This window comes from Canis lupus, chromosome 3 (genome assembly GCF_048164855.1).
Source record: "Canis lupus baileyi chromosome 3, mCanLup2.hap1, whole genome shotgun sequence".
Classification (NCBI taxonomy): domain Eukaryota; kingdom Metazoa; phylum Chordata; class Mammalia; order Carnivora; family Canidae; genus Canis; species Canis lupus.
Window position 1 is genome coordinate 83,683,005 of NC_132840.1, and position 13,770 is coordinate 83,696,774.

The window sequence follows — 13,770 nt, forward strand, 5'->3', positions numbered from 1 at the left end:
TCTGTGTAGAGATGACAATCCAATCTGCAGGAACAGTAAAAACTTGGGGAGAAACAAGCACAAAGAAACAAAATACAGACCCCTTGTGTATTCCTACATTTAGCAGGTGGGAAGAAGAGAAGCAGAGGAAAGAGCCACGCAACCCTTCAGGAGTGATGATGGCTGTGACTGGAAGTGTGTAAGAGAGAGAAAAAGGGAGAGAGCATATGTGTATGTGGGAAAGAGCATGCAGGTGCACACACTAGCCAAGCACATGTTTGTTTATGAGCAAGGAAAAGGGGAGAGTATGTGCAGGGGCACACACACATGTTAAAACACTGTACATTAACTTAATATTTTGCTTTGTGAAATTTTTGATATCTTGGAAGTACAGCATTTACAACTTGTTTTAATTTTCATGGCTCTGATTGTTAGCATATCTGAGCATTTTTACCAAGGACCATTGATTTTATACTGTCAATAACAATTTCTTTACTACATACAACATGACCTGCTTTAGCCATTAGCCTTGGACATGCTGATTTTAAGGGTAAAAAAAAAAAACTCTCAAGTGAGAACCCTCCCTCTAAAAAAACTTAATTAACATGATCCATTCTGAGAAAACTCATATAATCCATACTAAAAATAAACAATAAAACACATTAGTTAGTATATTCAAAACTAGTTAAAGACTTTCTCTTCAGGTTTTTTATCTTTTTAAAAGTCCTAACTTTTTCCACTAAATGATTTCATTGCTAAATAACTGCAAATAAGCATTTCACTTAGTAATTTAGAAAAACTATAGCTTTTTATTAGATTTTTAAAAATACTTATAGCTATTTAGTTATAAATTTAGGAAGAGTAATAAATTATAAACCATAAACTATAAATCACAAAAAGATAGGGTGCTACTTTAGGGTTTGTTGTTGTTTTAATTTTTTTTTTTAAGATTTTATTTATTTATTCAGAGAGACACAGAGAGAGAATGAGAGGCAGAGACACAGGCTGAGGGAGAAGCAGGCTCCATGCAGAGAGCCCGACGTGGGACTCGATCCAGGGTCTCCAGGATCACCCCCTGGGCTGCAGGTGGCGCTAAACCGCTGCGCCACCGGGGCTGCCCTGTTGTTTTAATTTTAAGATGATTTAGGACAGATCAATTATTAGAAAGGAGAGTAAATCAGTAATCAAATATCTTCCAACAAATGAAAGTCTAGGATCAGACACCTTCATTAGTGTATTCCATCAAACATTTAGGGACATCTGAGTGGCTCAGCAGTTGAGCATCTGCCTTTGGCCTAGGGCATGATCCCAGAGTTCCACGATCGAGTCCCACGTCGGGCCCCCTGCATGGAGCCTGCTTCTCCCTCTGCCTATATCTCTGCCTCTGTGTGTGTGTGTGTGTGTGTGTGTGTGTGTGTGTCTCATAAATAAATAAATAAAATCTTAAAAAAAAATTTTTAAAGAAGAATTAATACCAACCCTTCTCAAACTCTTCCAAAAAATAAAAGGGAAGATTCAAACTGATTATACAAGGCCAGCACTACCTTGAAATCAAAAGCAGACAAGGATGTTACAGGAAAAGTAAATTACAGAGGTACCTAGATGGCTCAGTTAAGCATCCATTTGGCTCAGGCCACGATCTCAGGGTCATGAGATCGAGCCCTGCCTTGGGCTCCACATACAATGTAGAATCTGCCTGAGATCCTTTCTCCCTCTTCCATTGCCCCTCCCACCACTCACACTCCAAATAAATACATAGAATCTTAAAAAATTAAATTACAAGACAACATCCCTGATGAGCACAGATGCAAAACCCTTAAAATATCAAGCAAAGTGAATCCAACAGTACCACAAAGGACCATACACCATGGTCAAGTGTGATTTATTCCAGGGATCAAAGGATGGTTTGACATCCACAAATCAATCAACATGACATACCATATTATCAAAATGAAGGATAAAAATTATAGAAGCATCTCAATAGATGCAGAAAAAGCATCTGACAGAATTCAAAATCCATTTATGATAAAAACTCTCAATCTAAATGAATACAGGGAACGTGCCTCAACATAAGAGCCCACAAACCCACAGCTAATATCATACTCCATGATGAAAGGCTAAAAGCTTTTCCTCTAAAATTAACAATAAGACAAGGATGCCCACTCTCATCATGTCTATTCAAAATAGTACTGGAAATCATAGCAGGAGCAATTAAGCAAGAAAAATAAAAGGCCTCCAAATCAGAAAAGAAGAAGTAAGACTCTATTTCTAGATGACATATATATATAAAACCCTAAAGACTCCAACAAAACATTGTCAGAACTAATAAATTCAGTAAAGCTTCAGAATACAAAATCATTAGAACAGTTGCATTTCCACACACTAATAGTGAACCAAATTACTGAATATCTTTTCAATGGGATGCTAGCACCTCCAGGGATTCCTTGATTTGCTAGAGGTGTGGACTTGTCTTTGCTGGGGCTATTTTCCATCTCTGCAGAGAAGTTAACTTGCAAAAAACTAATAGTACAAATAATTCCTGTCCATAGAAACGCAAATTGTGTCTAGTGGAACTGAAGAATTTAGCCAGTTTTTGCATCCATTTGTATCTATGTTAGCATGATTAATCTCTAACAGTAAGGCACTCTGAATTCTGAATTCTCCTTTGAACCAAACCTCCTCTGAATCAAGTTGTAACACCTGACTGGTTCCTTCATTAATTAATGAGTTAAATATCCTTGGCATGTGTTCATTTTATATTTGTATGAGAGCCATGATTATATCCTCTTTAAACTTTATCCTTCAATAAAATGAATATAAGATTATCTTTATCCTTTCTTAAAAATTTATAATATAGTAAAAGGAGATAGATACATCCATTACTAACTAGAATGAGATTAAGTGTTAAGACATAGATATGAACAACATACTAGAAGTAAAATAGAAGCATTTTCCAATTGAAAGATTTCAGAAAACCTTACATCTTAAGTTACAATTATATAAGGCAGGGGCCAAAACTAAAGCCAACCCAGCCCAACGTCTGTTTTTTTTGTTTTTTTTGTTTTTTTTGTTTTTTTTGTACAGCTCATAAGGTAATATTTTTAAGTGTTTGGGGGGAAGAAAATCAAAAGAAGGATGATTATCCAATGATATGTGAAACCTACATGAAATTCAAAGCTGTGTCCATAAATAAAGGTTTATTGGAATACAGCCATGCTCATTTATGTATTATCTATGGTTGCTTTCACATTACAATGACAGTGCTGAGTAGCTATGAAAGAGACCTAATATGCCCTCTCATCAATTAATACTGCCACTCAGAATACCATAAATTGCACTATGGAGTTGTTATAACTCAATAGCATTTCAAGTTCCACATGGATTATCATTCTACACATCTAAAATTACCAATTTGTACGCAACATGTAAAAAATAAGCAAAGAAGAGGTAACAACTATGAGTATCATGCTTTGAAGGCACAGGAGACTGTGGGTTTCATTATCAAAGAAGATGGCAAAACACTGTTTATTATGCACTGACACTACAGCTGTGCTGAAGGAAAAAATATACATCAAACATTACCAAACTATGCACTCATCACAATATTCTCAACTCCCATGAAAACAACAATCTGAAGTTAGAAAACTCTAAAACAGAGTAAATGAGTAAAGCATCACACAGAATCTCCTCAAAAAAATAAAACTGCATCCAAAGTAAATTCCCAAGTATATCATTTGTTAGCAGAGCAAGGAAAGCCACTGACCAATGGTGAATCAATTAAATCATGTTTGACTATAGCAAAGAAATCCAGAAAAAAAACAAACTGATTTAAACCTAACAACCTTTCAGTACAGGCTTGAAAAGTTAAGGTCATTGAGAGCAAAATCAAGAGTCAACTTAAAAACTACTTATGATTTCAAGTAGTTTTCCTTAACTGTTGAGAAGTCAACCAATGTAACCAATACTCAATACTCAAGTTCTGAGGAATTAATGCTGAGTTTAAAGTGGCTGAAGAATTAGCCCCTACATATCATCTGCCTGGGACAATTACAGATGACAATATTCTGAAATAAATTCAACAAACATTAATTCAGTACAACCTGAAGTGGAATCTACTAAGATACATTATAATCAATTTTGGTCAAAAAATGGTTGAATCAGAAAAGGTTCAGTTGGACATATTTTCAGCCTCTGTTACTGAATGCTAAATGGTTTCAAAATGAATTTTTGCGGGGATCCCTGGGTGGCTCAGCAGTTTAGCACCGCCTTCAACCCAGGGTGTGATCCTAGAGTCCCTGGATTGAGTCCCATATCGGGCTCCCTACATGGAGCCTGCTTCTCCCTCTGCCTGTGTCTCTGCCTCTCTCTCTCTCTCTCTCTCTCTCTGTGTCTCTCATGAATAAATAAAATCTTTTTTTAAAAATTGAATTTTTGCTGCAGATTTGATGCTATTTCTTAATGAATTTAACCTAAAATTGCAAAGCAAAACATGGCTTATGAGAAACTTACACTGTGATAATCTGTTAGAATCACAATCATGAGCTGCCATACATATTTTCCAAGCTATCAAACATTAAAACAAGAAGAGAGATCACCATTACCACATAAATTCTCAATGAATATATTTTCTGAATTCAAACTATAGTTCCAGCAGTATTTTCCAGACCACAAGTGCAAAGTAAATTTCCATACTGCAAATTCTATATACTTTTGCAATCAAGGAGCTTCAACTTCACCTTTAATTGGACATTTGTAACATAATGTTATGCTAAAAGGTAAATATCAAAAGAAGAATCTAATAGAATTCAAATGCCTTCCAAGAGACAAATATGCTCAAATGAAAACAACATGCTCATGAACTGATGTCCACATTTGGCATTACCTGAGTGAAAAGGCATTTCAAAAACGAAATACATAGTCTCATTATAGATCATTCTTGACAGATGAAGATTTGCATTCAATTTTGATGATAAGAAACACTAACTTAACTACAATTAAGTAAAATGTCATTCTCCACAAAAAGAATTTCACTGTTCTTTAACAGACCTGAACTGCAAAAATTGTAATATATTAAATGTGTTATCTCAGATTTATCATGTGGAAACTACACTGCATAGGATTTTTCTACCCAACCCCCAACAAAACTGCTTTTCCAGCATCTCAGTAAATGTAAACTCCATTCTTCAGGTTGATCAAGCCAAAAAACTTGAAGTCATCTTTGACATTTCTTGGCTCACTCTATACCCCACTCATCAGCAAAAACAGTGGACTTTATCTGTAAAACTCTCTCTAGAGTCTAACCACTTTTCACCATATCTATCATTCCAGTTCAATCTACCATTACTTTTCATCTATTATAATAACCTTCTAATTGGTCTCCTTATTTCTTCTTTTACCTCTCCCTTTAGCTTATTCACAGAAACCAGGGGCTTCCTTTAAAATTTTAAGACAGATCTTGGTCACTTCTCAGACAAAAATCCTCCAATGGTTTCCCATCTCACTCAGCATAAGAAACCAGTATTTATAATGGACCACAAGAAACTACATGATTTGTACTCCCTCCACCCTAACCACTTCTCTGACCTCATCTCCTCCTACTTTTCCCCTGGCTGGTTCAATTTCAGCCACATGTCATGTCCTACTTGTATTTCTTCCAACTTACTTTTTAATCCTACGTCACAGCCTTTAACTTGTTCTTCCAATGCCTAAAATGATGTTTCCAAATAAGCATACTATCACTCCCTTACATCCTTCTGCTCAAATTTTACCTTCTCCCAGAGGTCGTCTATGGCCATTCTACTATAGAGCTGGCAACCATCCTTTCCCACCCCACCCTACCACTCTGTAATCCCACTACTCTGTGTTAATTTTCTATTGTAGCATTTACCATCACTTGACATATTTATTTATTTACTTCTCCTCCTACCCCTTCAAAATATAAGCTCCACAAGGGAAGAAAATTGGTGTGTTTTGTTCAGGGCTCTGCCCACAGAGTTTAAAACATTGCTTGGAAAAGATTATTTGCTCAATAGATACTTCCTGAATAAATTAACAAAGCAACACACCAAAAAAATGTTTTCTAAGGATTCATCAGTTCCTTCAGTTCCTTTTCCTTATGTAAGTAAAATACACACATATACATATGCATAAAACTGATTTACCATTGTGCTAAGTGTTTCTTCCCAATCAGGCCGCTCTCGAGGGTGAACATTTCTATGTAGTTCTGGAACAAAATCATCCTCTTCAGAATGTACCGAGGACTTCATCTTCCTGGAGGTAAAAACATAAGTGACTATGATAAGAACTCCCAATTCTATGAAAACCTTCCAATGACTGTAATTCAAACAATAGAAAATTATGTCCGATTTGAAATTCAATTAAGAGCTTCAGTGGTTAGTATTGATTCCCCATTTGTACTCTGGCTTTCAGAGATCTTTCCTGATATATTCAACATCTACTTTTATTCCAAAAGATAAATGTAAAGTTAATAACTACCTAACCTTCACGGTCTGTGGTAATTATTATATAAGGACTGATTTTATCTAACACAGTAGGAACCTGGAAAAGATTTGCAACAGCCACCAATATTAATGGAACTGTGCTAAGCATTAGTGAAATTCCAGAATTAGTAAAATTCCAGGATATGGTACTTCCAGGTCCAATTTTTGTAGCACAGGGTCTTGAAATAGCACACTTAAGAACTATGAATACTAAACAAAACATATGAAGCAACTTGTCTAAAGGCACAGGAAAGCAATCAAAGTTTGGGGCTACATTCTTTGAGAGCCCATGAAACAAATTCCACGTTTAATTATTACTTTCATATAAGAGATTTCCTAAATCAAAAATGAGAAACAAAGCCCAAGCATAATATTGTGGTCTTACTGGACTAAGCTGGTAGAGGTCGGAAGATGAAGTTGCCAAAGCAGATGGGGCTTAAGAGGGAAAATGACCCCTAAAAAGACATGCAGAAGAAGAACCCATAAATCTACACGGAAATTCCCCCTGAAACCATTAACTTATTCCTAAGCCTACAAGTAAGTAGGACAAGATGCTAAGAAACCTATCCAAAAACAGTTGATAGGCAACTAAAGAGCAAACAGGATTATCTCACAGCCCAATCACACTGTAGAGATGGAGGTTAACAAGTAAGCACTGTCAAGATGGAGGACCACTGAAAAAGAAAGGAAACCCTAGGCCCTTGAGACTCCAGAAAAGCCATCCCTTAGAAGTATGGACAAATGAGCAAAAGATGAACTCTAAGAAATCTAAAATGAAGACTTTATAGCATTAGAACTGCCAGGAAAAACATTAACGCTCTTTAGGGAAAATAACATTCTACAGACCCCCTGCAAATATTTTATCCAAACTAGTATCCAGTAAACATTATAAGGGATGCTTTTAAAAAATTAAAAATAAATTTTAAAGAGCAGGAAATGAGTAAAAATTGGGGAAAATGTAAAACAGAGACTCACATTTGATTCAGACATTAAAATTATCAGAAAGGGACTTTAAAACGGTTATGATGAAGTTCTGACTTCTGTTTATGATGTAGTGAAAGCTGTAAAAAGCATTGCTCCCATACAAATAAGATAACAAGAAAGATAGTCTTAGAAATAATAACTTTTCTTAAATCCACCAGAAGACTGAGGCAACCAGCAAGTCTAAACTGTAAAGACAGACAGGAATCGCCAAGATGAGCTGGATCACAAGCAATTACTGCTCAGGGTAAAGCAGGAAAGAAGAGAGACAAGCTGGTAAGAAGAAATCAGTTAAATTCTCACCAAGTTTTATCAAGTTTTTAATCAAATTCTAAAAACATGTATGATTAATATGTTCAATAAAATTTTTTAGAACTAGATGACAAATGAAGAATTTTAAGAGACAACTGGAAACTAAAAAATCAAATACTCATCCTAAAACTGAAAAATGCAGCATCTGAAATTAAGAACTCACTGGATGAGTTTTAAAAAAGAACTGACATGGCTAAAGAGAGAATTAGTGAACTAGAAGACAGTTCAGTTCAAAATACACTGAAGCACACAAGGAAAAAAGAAAAATACATAAACAAGACTTGGTTAACTCAAATATGTCTAAATTGGCAAATCAGAGATAAGGGAGATGATGAAAGAGAAAACAAAACAACAGCAATATTTGAAAAATAGTGGCTGAAAAGTTTTCAAAACTTATAGAAGTCAACAAAATAAAGATTCAAGAAGTCACACATACATCAAGCAAGGAAGAAAAATTAGACATATTTTACTCAAAATTTACTAAAATAAAATTTACTTTAAAGAAAAAAAAGCAGTAATTGAAATTTTTTTTTTTTAAGTAATTGAAATTCTTAAAAGCCAGAGAATAAAAGAAGAGTTGACTTCAAAGATGCAACAGTAACAATGTGGGAGGACATTTCGATGGAAATGGAAAAGATAATGGAGCAAACCTTCAGGAAAATATAATGCCAACCTAGAATCATCTAAAATCATCCATTAAAAGTCATCCATTGGGCAGCCCGGGTGGCTCAGCAGTTTAGCGCCACCTTCAGCCCAGGGCGTAATCCTAGAGACCTGGGATCAAGTCCCACGTCGAACTCCCTGCAATGGAGCCTGCTTCTCTCTCTGCCTGTCTCTGCGCCTCTCCCTCTCTCTCTCTTTCTCTCTCTCTGTGTGTCTCTCATGAATAAATAAATAAAATCTTTAAATAAAATGTCACCCATTTAAAAAGTAAGGAAAATGGGGCACCTGGGTAGCTCAGTTGGCTAACTGCCTAACTCTTGATATCAAGTCAGGTCTTGATCCTGATCAGGGTCATGAATTCAGGCCCCACACTGGGCTCCACAAACTCCCCATACTGGGCCTATGTAATTAAATTTTTTTAAAGTAGGGAAAATAAGTTATTTTCAGACAAAAGCTAAAAAATTTACCACCAAGAGACCTTCATGAAAGAAACAGAATTCTTCTGAATGTAGGAAGCTGATCCCAAAACTACAGAAATTCATGAAGAGCACAGTGAAGGAAAAGGTGACAAAATATAAGTAAATAATGTTTTAAAAACTGACAAAAAGGGTTGCCTGGGTGGCTCAGTCAGTTAAGCATCCACCTTTGGCTCAGGTCATAATCCTGGGGTCCTGGGATCAAGCCCTGCATCAGTCTCCTTGCTTAGCAGGGGAGTCTGCTTCTTCCTCTAACCCAACATCTCTGCCCCTGCTCCTGCACACCCACTTTCTCTCTCTAAAATAAATAAATACCGTTAAAAACTTACGTAAAAGCAAAAATAATATTCTGTAAGATTTATAATAGACATAAAAAGCACAAAGGATAAGAGATATAGACAGTCAATGATTATAGAAGTTTTCTATTTGCTGGGAAATGAAATACACACTATTTTAGAAAAGAATACAATAAGTCAGATGTATGTTGCAACCTTTACAGTAACTACTAGAACAATAGTAAATAAATGTGTAAGTAAAAAGCTGAAGAGATCTTTTATTTTTTTTTGAGATCTTTTATTTTTTTAAGAGATCTTTTAAAAGAAAACATACTTGATTAACCCAAAAGAAGCCAGAGAAATGAAGAATAAAGGTACAAAGAATAAACAAGGCAAAATAAAAAATAAGTATGAAGGTAGTAGAATTCAAGTATATTATTAATAATTATTAAAGTGACCAGACTGGTTGGCAAGCATGGTAGGAATTTAAATGATGCAGCCACTGAAGAAAACAGATTGACAAAATATTATAGTATCTTATAATCAAAATACTAACTATACAAATACCATATAATACAGCAATTCCATTCCTAGATATTTAACCAAGAGAAATAAAAATATGTTCAACATAAATTCATACATGAATATTCATACCAGTATTTATAATAGCCAAAAAGTAAAAACAACCTTTTGCTTATCACTTGAAGAATGGACAAACAAAATATACAAACCTGGACGCAAAAGACCATATATTATATTACTGCATATATACAAAATGTCCAAAAGAGTCAAAGTCACAGGGGGACAAAAAGTGTATTTGGTGGTCACCAGGGGCTGGGGAGTGGAAGACATGGAAAATTACTACAGGCATACTTCATTGCATTGCTCTTCATTTTATTACACTTCAGAGATACTGCATTTTTTAACAAATGGTAACACTGTGTCGAGGAAGTCTATCAGCACTTCACATCAGTCACAATTTTTCCAACACCATTTGCTCACTTCATGTCTCTGTTACATTTTAGTAATTCCCAGTATTTCAAACTTTTTCATTGCTATTATATTTGTTATGGTGACCTGTGATCTGTTATCTCTGATTTTATCATTATAATTGTTTTGAGGTTCCACAAACAGTGCCTACATAAGATGTCAAATTTAATAAATGCATTTTTCTGATCCTTCCAACAATTGGCCATTGTGTTCTGACTCCTCCTCCAGTCATTCCCGTCTCTCTCCCTTTCTTCATACCTCCCTTTTCTGAGATAAAACAATACTGAAATTAGGCCAATTAATAACTCTAAAGCAGTCTCTTAAATGTTCAAGTGAAGAGTCAAATGCCTCTTATTTTATTTTTTAATTTTTTTTTAAGAGAAGGAGATAGGGAGGGGCAGAAAGAAAAGGAGAGAGAGATTCTTCTTTTTTTTTTAAGATTTTATTTATTTATTCATGAGAGACACAGAGAGGAAGAGACATGCAGAGGGAGAAGCAGGCTCCCTGTAGGGAGTCCAATATGGGACTTGATCCCAGGAATGGGATCAGGCCCTGAGCCAAAGACAGAGGCTCAACTGCTGAGCCACCCAGGCATCCCAGAGAGAGAGATTCTTTTTTTTTTTTTTTTTTTTTTTTTGAGAGAGAGATTCTTAAGCAGGCTCCACACCCAATGCAAATCCCAATGTGGGACTCAATCTCACAACCCTGAGGATCATGTCCTGAGCCGAAATTAAGAGTCACTTAACCAACTGAGCCACCCAAGCACCTCTTTTTCCCCCCAAATATCTACAATTTTGTATCAAAAGATAGAATTTATTAAGTTAGTGAGGAAGTGGGGATCCCTGGGTGGCTCAGTGGTTTAGTGCCTGCCTTTGGCCCAGGGCATGATCCTGGAGTCCTGAGATCGAGTCCCACATCAGGCTCCCTGCATGGAGCCTGCTTCTCCCTCTGCCTATGTCTCTTACCTCTCTCTCTCTCTCTGTCTCTCATGAATAAATAAAATTTAAAAAAAAAAAGTTAGTGAGGAAGATGTGACAAAAGCCAAAATAAGTCAAAAGCTAGGCCTCTTATGCCAAACAGCCAAGTTGTGAATGCAAAGGAAAAATTCTTGCATTTCCTACTAAAGTGAACACATGGAAGATAAAAAAGCAAAAGAGCCTTATCACTAATCTGGAGAAAATTTTAGTGGTCTGGACAGAAGATCAAGACAGCCACAACATTCCCTTAAAGCCAAAGCCTAATCCAGAACAAAGTCCTGACTCTCTTCAATTCTGTGAAGTCTGAGAGAAATGAGGAAGCTACAGAAGACTTTGAAACTAGCAGAAGCCAATTCATGAAGTTTAAGAAAAGAAGCCATCTCCATAACAGTGCAAGGTGAAGCAGTAAGTGCTGATGCAGAAGCTATAGGAAGTTATCCAGCAGATGTAGCTAGGATAATTAATGAAAGTGGCTACACTAAAAACAGATTTTCAATGTAGACAACACAGCCTTAAATTGGAAGAAGATGCCACCTAGGACTTTTGCAGCTAGAGAGGAGATGTCAGTCCTTGGCTTCAAAGCTTCAAAGGACAGGCTGGCTCTTATTAGGAGCTAACGCAGTTGGTGACTTTAAGTTGAAGCCAATGTTTATTTGCCATTCTGAAAATGCTAAAACCCTTAAGAATTATACTAAATCTAATCTGCCTGTGCTCTATAAATGAAACAACAAAACCTGGAAGACAGCACACCTCTTTACAACATGGTTTACCGAATATTTTAAGCCCATTATTGAGACCTACTATTGAGATTCCTTTCAAAACATTACTGCTCACTGACAATGCATCTGGACTAAAAATTCTAATTAAAATAGTTAAAGAGGAATATTTCATGATAAAAGTGTTAAGTAAGCGTGATATAATAAGCAAAATCTATATGCAATAAATAACTTAGCTTCTCAATACATAAAGCAAAACTTAAAAGAACTAAAAAGTAAATAAATCCACAGTTACAGTTTCAGATTTTAACAAATATTTCTCAGTGACTCATAGAATAAGCAGACAAAAAATAAGTATATAGGAGATCTGAACAACCCACCTTTCAACCTGAACTACAACACTAAACCTAACAACTGCAGAATATATATTCTTTTCAACAGCGTATTAAACATTTACCAAGAGACTTTAATCTAGACAATGAAGCAGGTCTCAGCAAATATAAAGAATTTAAACCATAAATGAAGTGTTTTGTAACCAGTACCGAATCATACTAAAAGTCAATTATCTCCCAAATGTATGGAAATTACAAAACACAATTCTGAATTCATGAATCAAATACATGAAATCACAATGAAAATGAGAAAATATTTTTATCTGAATGATAATAAAAATATAACATATTAAAATCTGTGGGATACAACTAAAACAGAGCAAACTTCAGACCTCTAAATGCCAGTTATTGGAAATAAGATAAGTCAAAACCAAATGTTCTAAGCCTCCACTACAAAAATCTAGAAAAAGAATAGCAAATTATTCCAGGAAAGTAGAAAGAAGAAAAAAAATTGTTAAATAAAATACAAGTGAAATAAAACACCAACTCTGAAAGATTAATAAAATGGACAATACCTAGCAAGGTTCATCAAGAAAAAAACAGAACACAAAATATAAACAATGAAAAGAGAGTTATCACTAGAAAGTCTACAGACAAAAAGATTCTGAGGACATTACAAACAACTTTATTCCAATACATTTGTGAATTTCATTGAAATGGACAAATTCCCTGAAGAATACAACTTACCAAAACTGAAAAAAGAAACCAAATACTTTTCAATAGTCCTTTGCTATTAAAGAAGCTGAGGCTATACGAAAACTCCAAGTCCATATGGATTCAGTGGGGAATTCTTTCAAACATTCAAGGAATAAATAATAGCAACATTATAACCCTCCAGAGTATAGAAATAAAAGGAAGACCCCTTTTCAACCTGTTCCATGAGGCCAGGACAGTCTTCATAACAAAGCCATTAAAGGCATTAACAGAAAAGAAAATTGTATATCAAAATCATTAACATAGTTACACAACTTCTAAACAAAGAAGTAACAAACCCATTGATTTACAAAAAGGATATACACAGTTTTAGCCCAAAATCCAAACTGTTTTCACATTCTAAAGTCAATCGCTATAACTGACCATATAATTAAAGGAATAAAAAAATTATCTCATTTTAATAGGTACAACACGTATTCACAATTTTTCTAAATATAGATAGTTACATGAAGGTTATAAAAACACACGGAGATAACTTCAAAGTTAATGGTGAAATACTGATGCTTTCCTAATGACAAGCAAGGTCAAAAAGGTCGTGAACAAGGTAAGAATATCTTCTATACAACATTTTACTTGATGTCTTAAGTTTTTGTTTTTTTTTAAACAAGAAAAATAAATAAAAGGTATAAAAATTAGAAGGGAAGGGCTCTTGGGTGGCTCAAGTGGTTAAGCATCTGACTTAGTGTCAGCTCGATTCTTGATCTTAGGGTTGGGAGTTTAAGCCTTGCTTTGGGCTCCATGACAGAGCTACTTAAAAATAATTAATTAATATAAAATTTAAAAGGGAAAAAGGAT

General features: G+C 35.1%; 1 protein-coding gene across 9 annotated transcripts in view; it reads right to left on the reverse strand.

Moving 5' to 3' along the window:
- ARHGAP32 (Rho GTPase activating protein 32) overlaps positions 1 to 13,770 on the reverse strand; it is a 291,519-nt gene that overhangs the window by 172,185 nt on the left and 105,564 nt on the right. For all 9 annotated transcript variants that reach the window (XM_072822689.1, XM_072822691.1, XM_072822687.1 and 6 more), the window contains one exon: positions 6,141 to 6,249. In XM_072822689.1, the coding sequence (XP_072678790.1) occupies positions 6,141 to 6,245 (105 nt within the window). In that variant the 5' untranslated portion in view covers positions 6,246 to 6,249. Of the gene's footprint in view, positions 1 to 6,140; positions 6,250 to 13,770 lie in introns of those variants that run through there.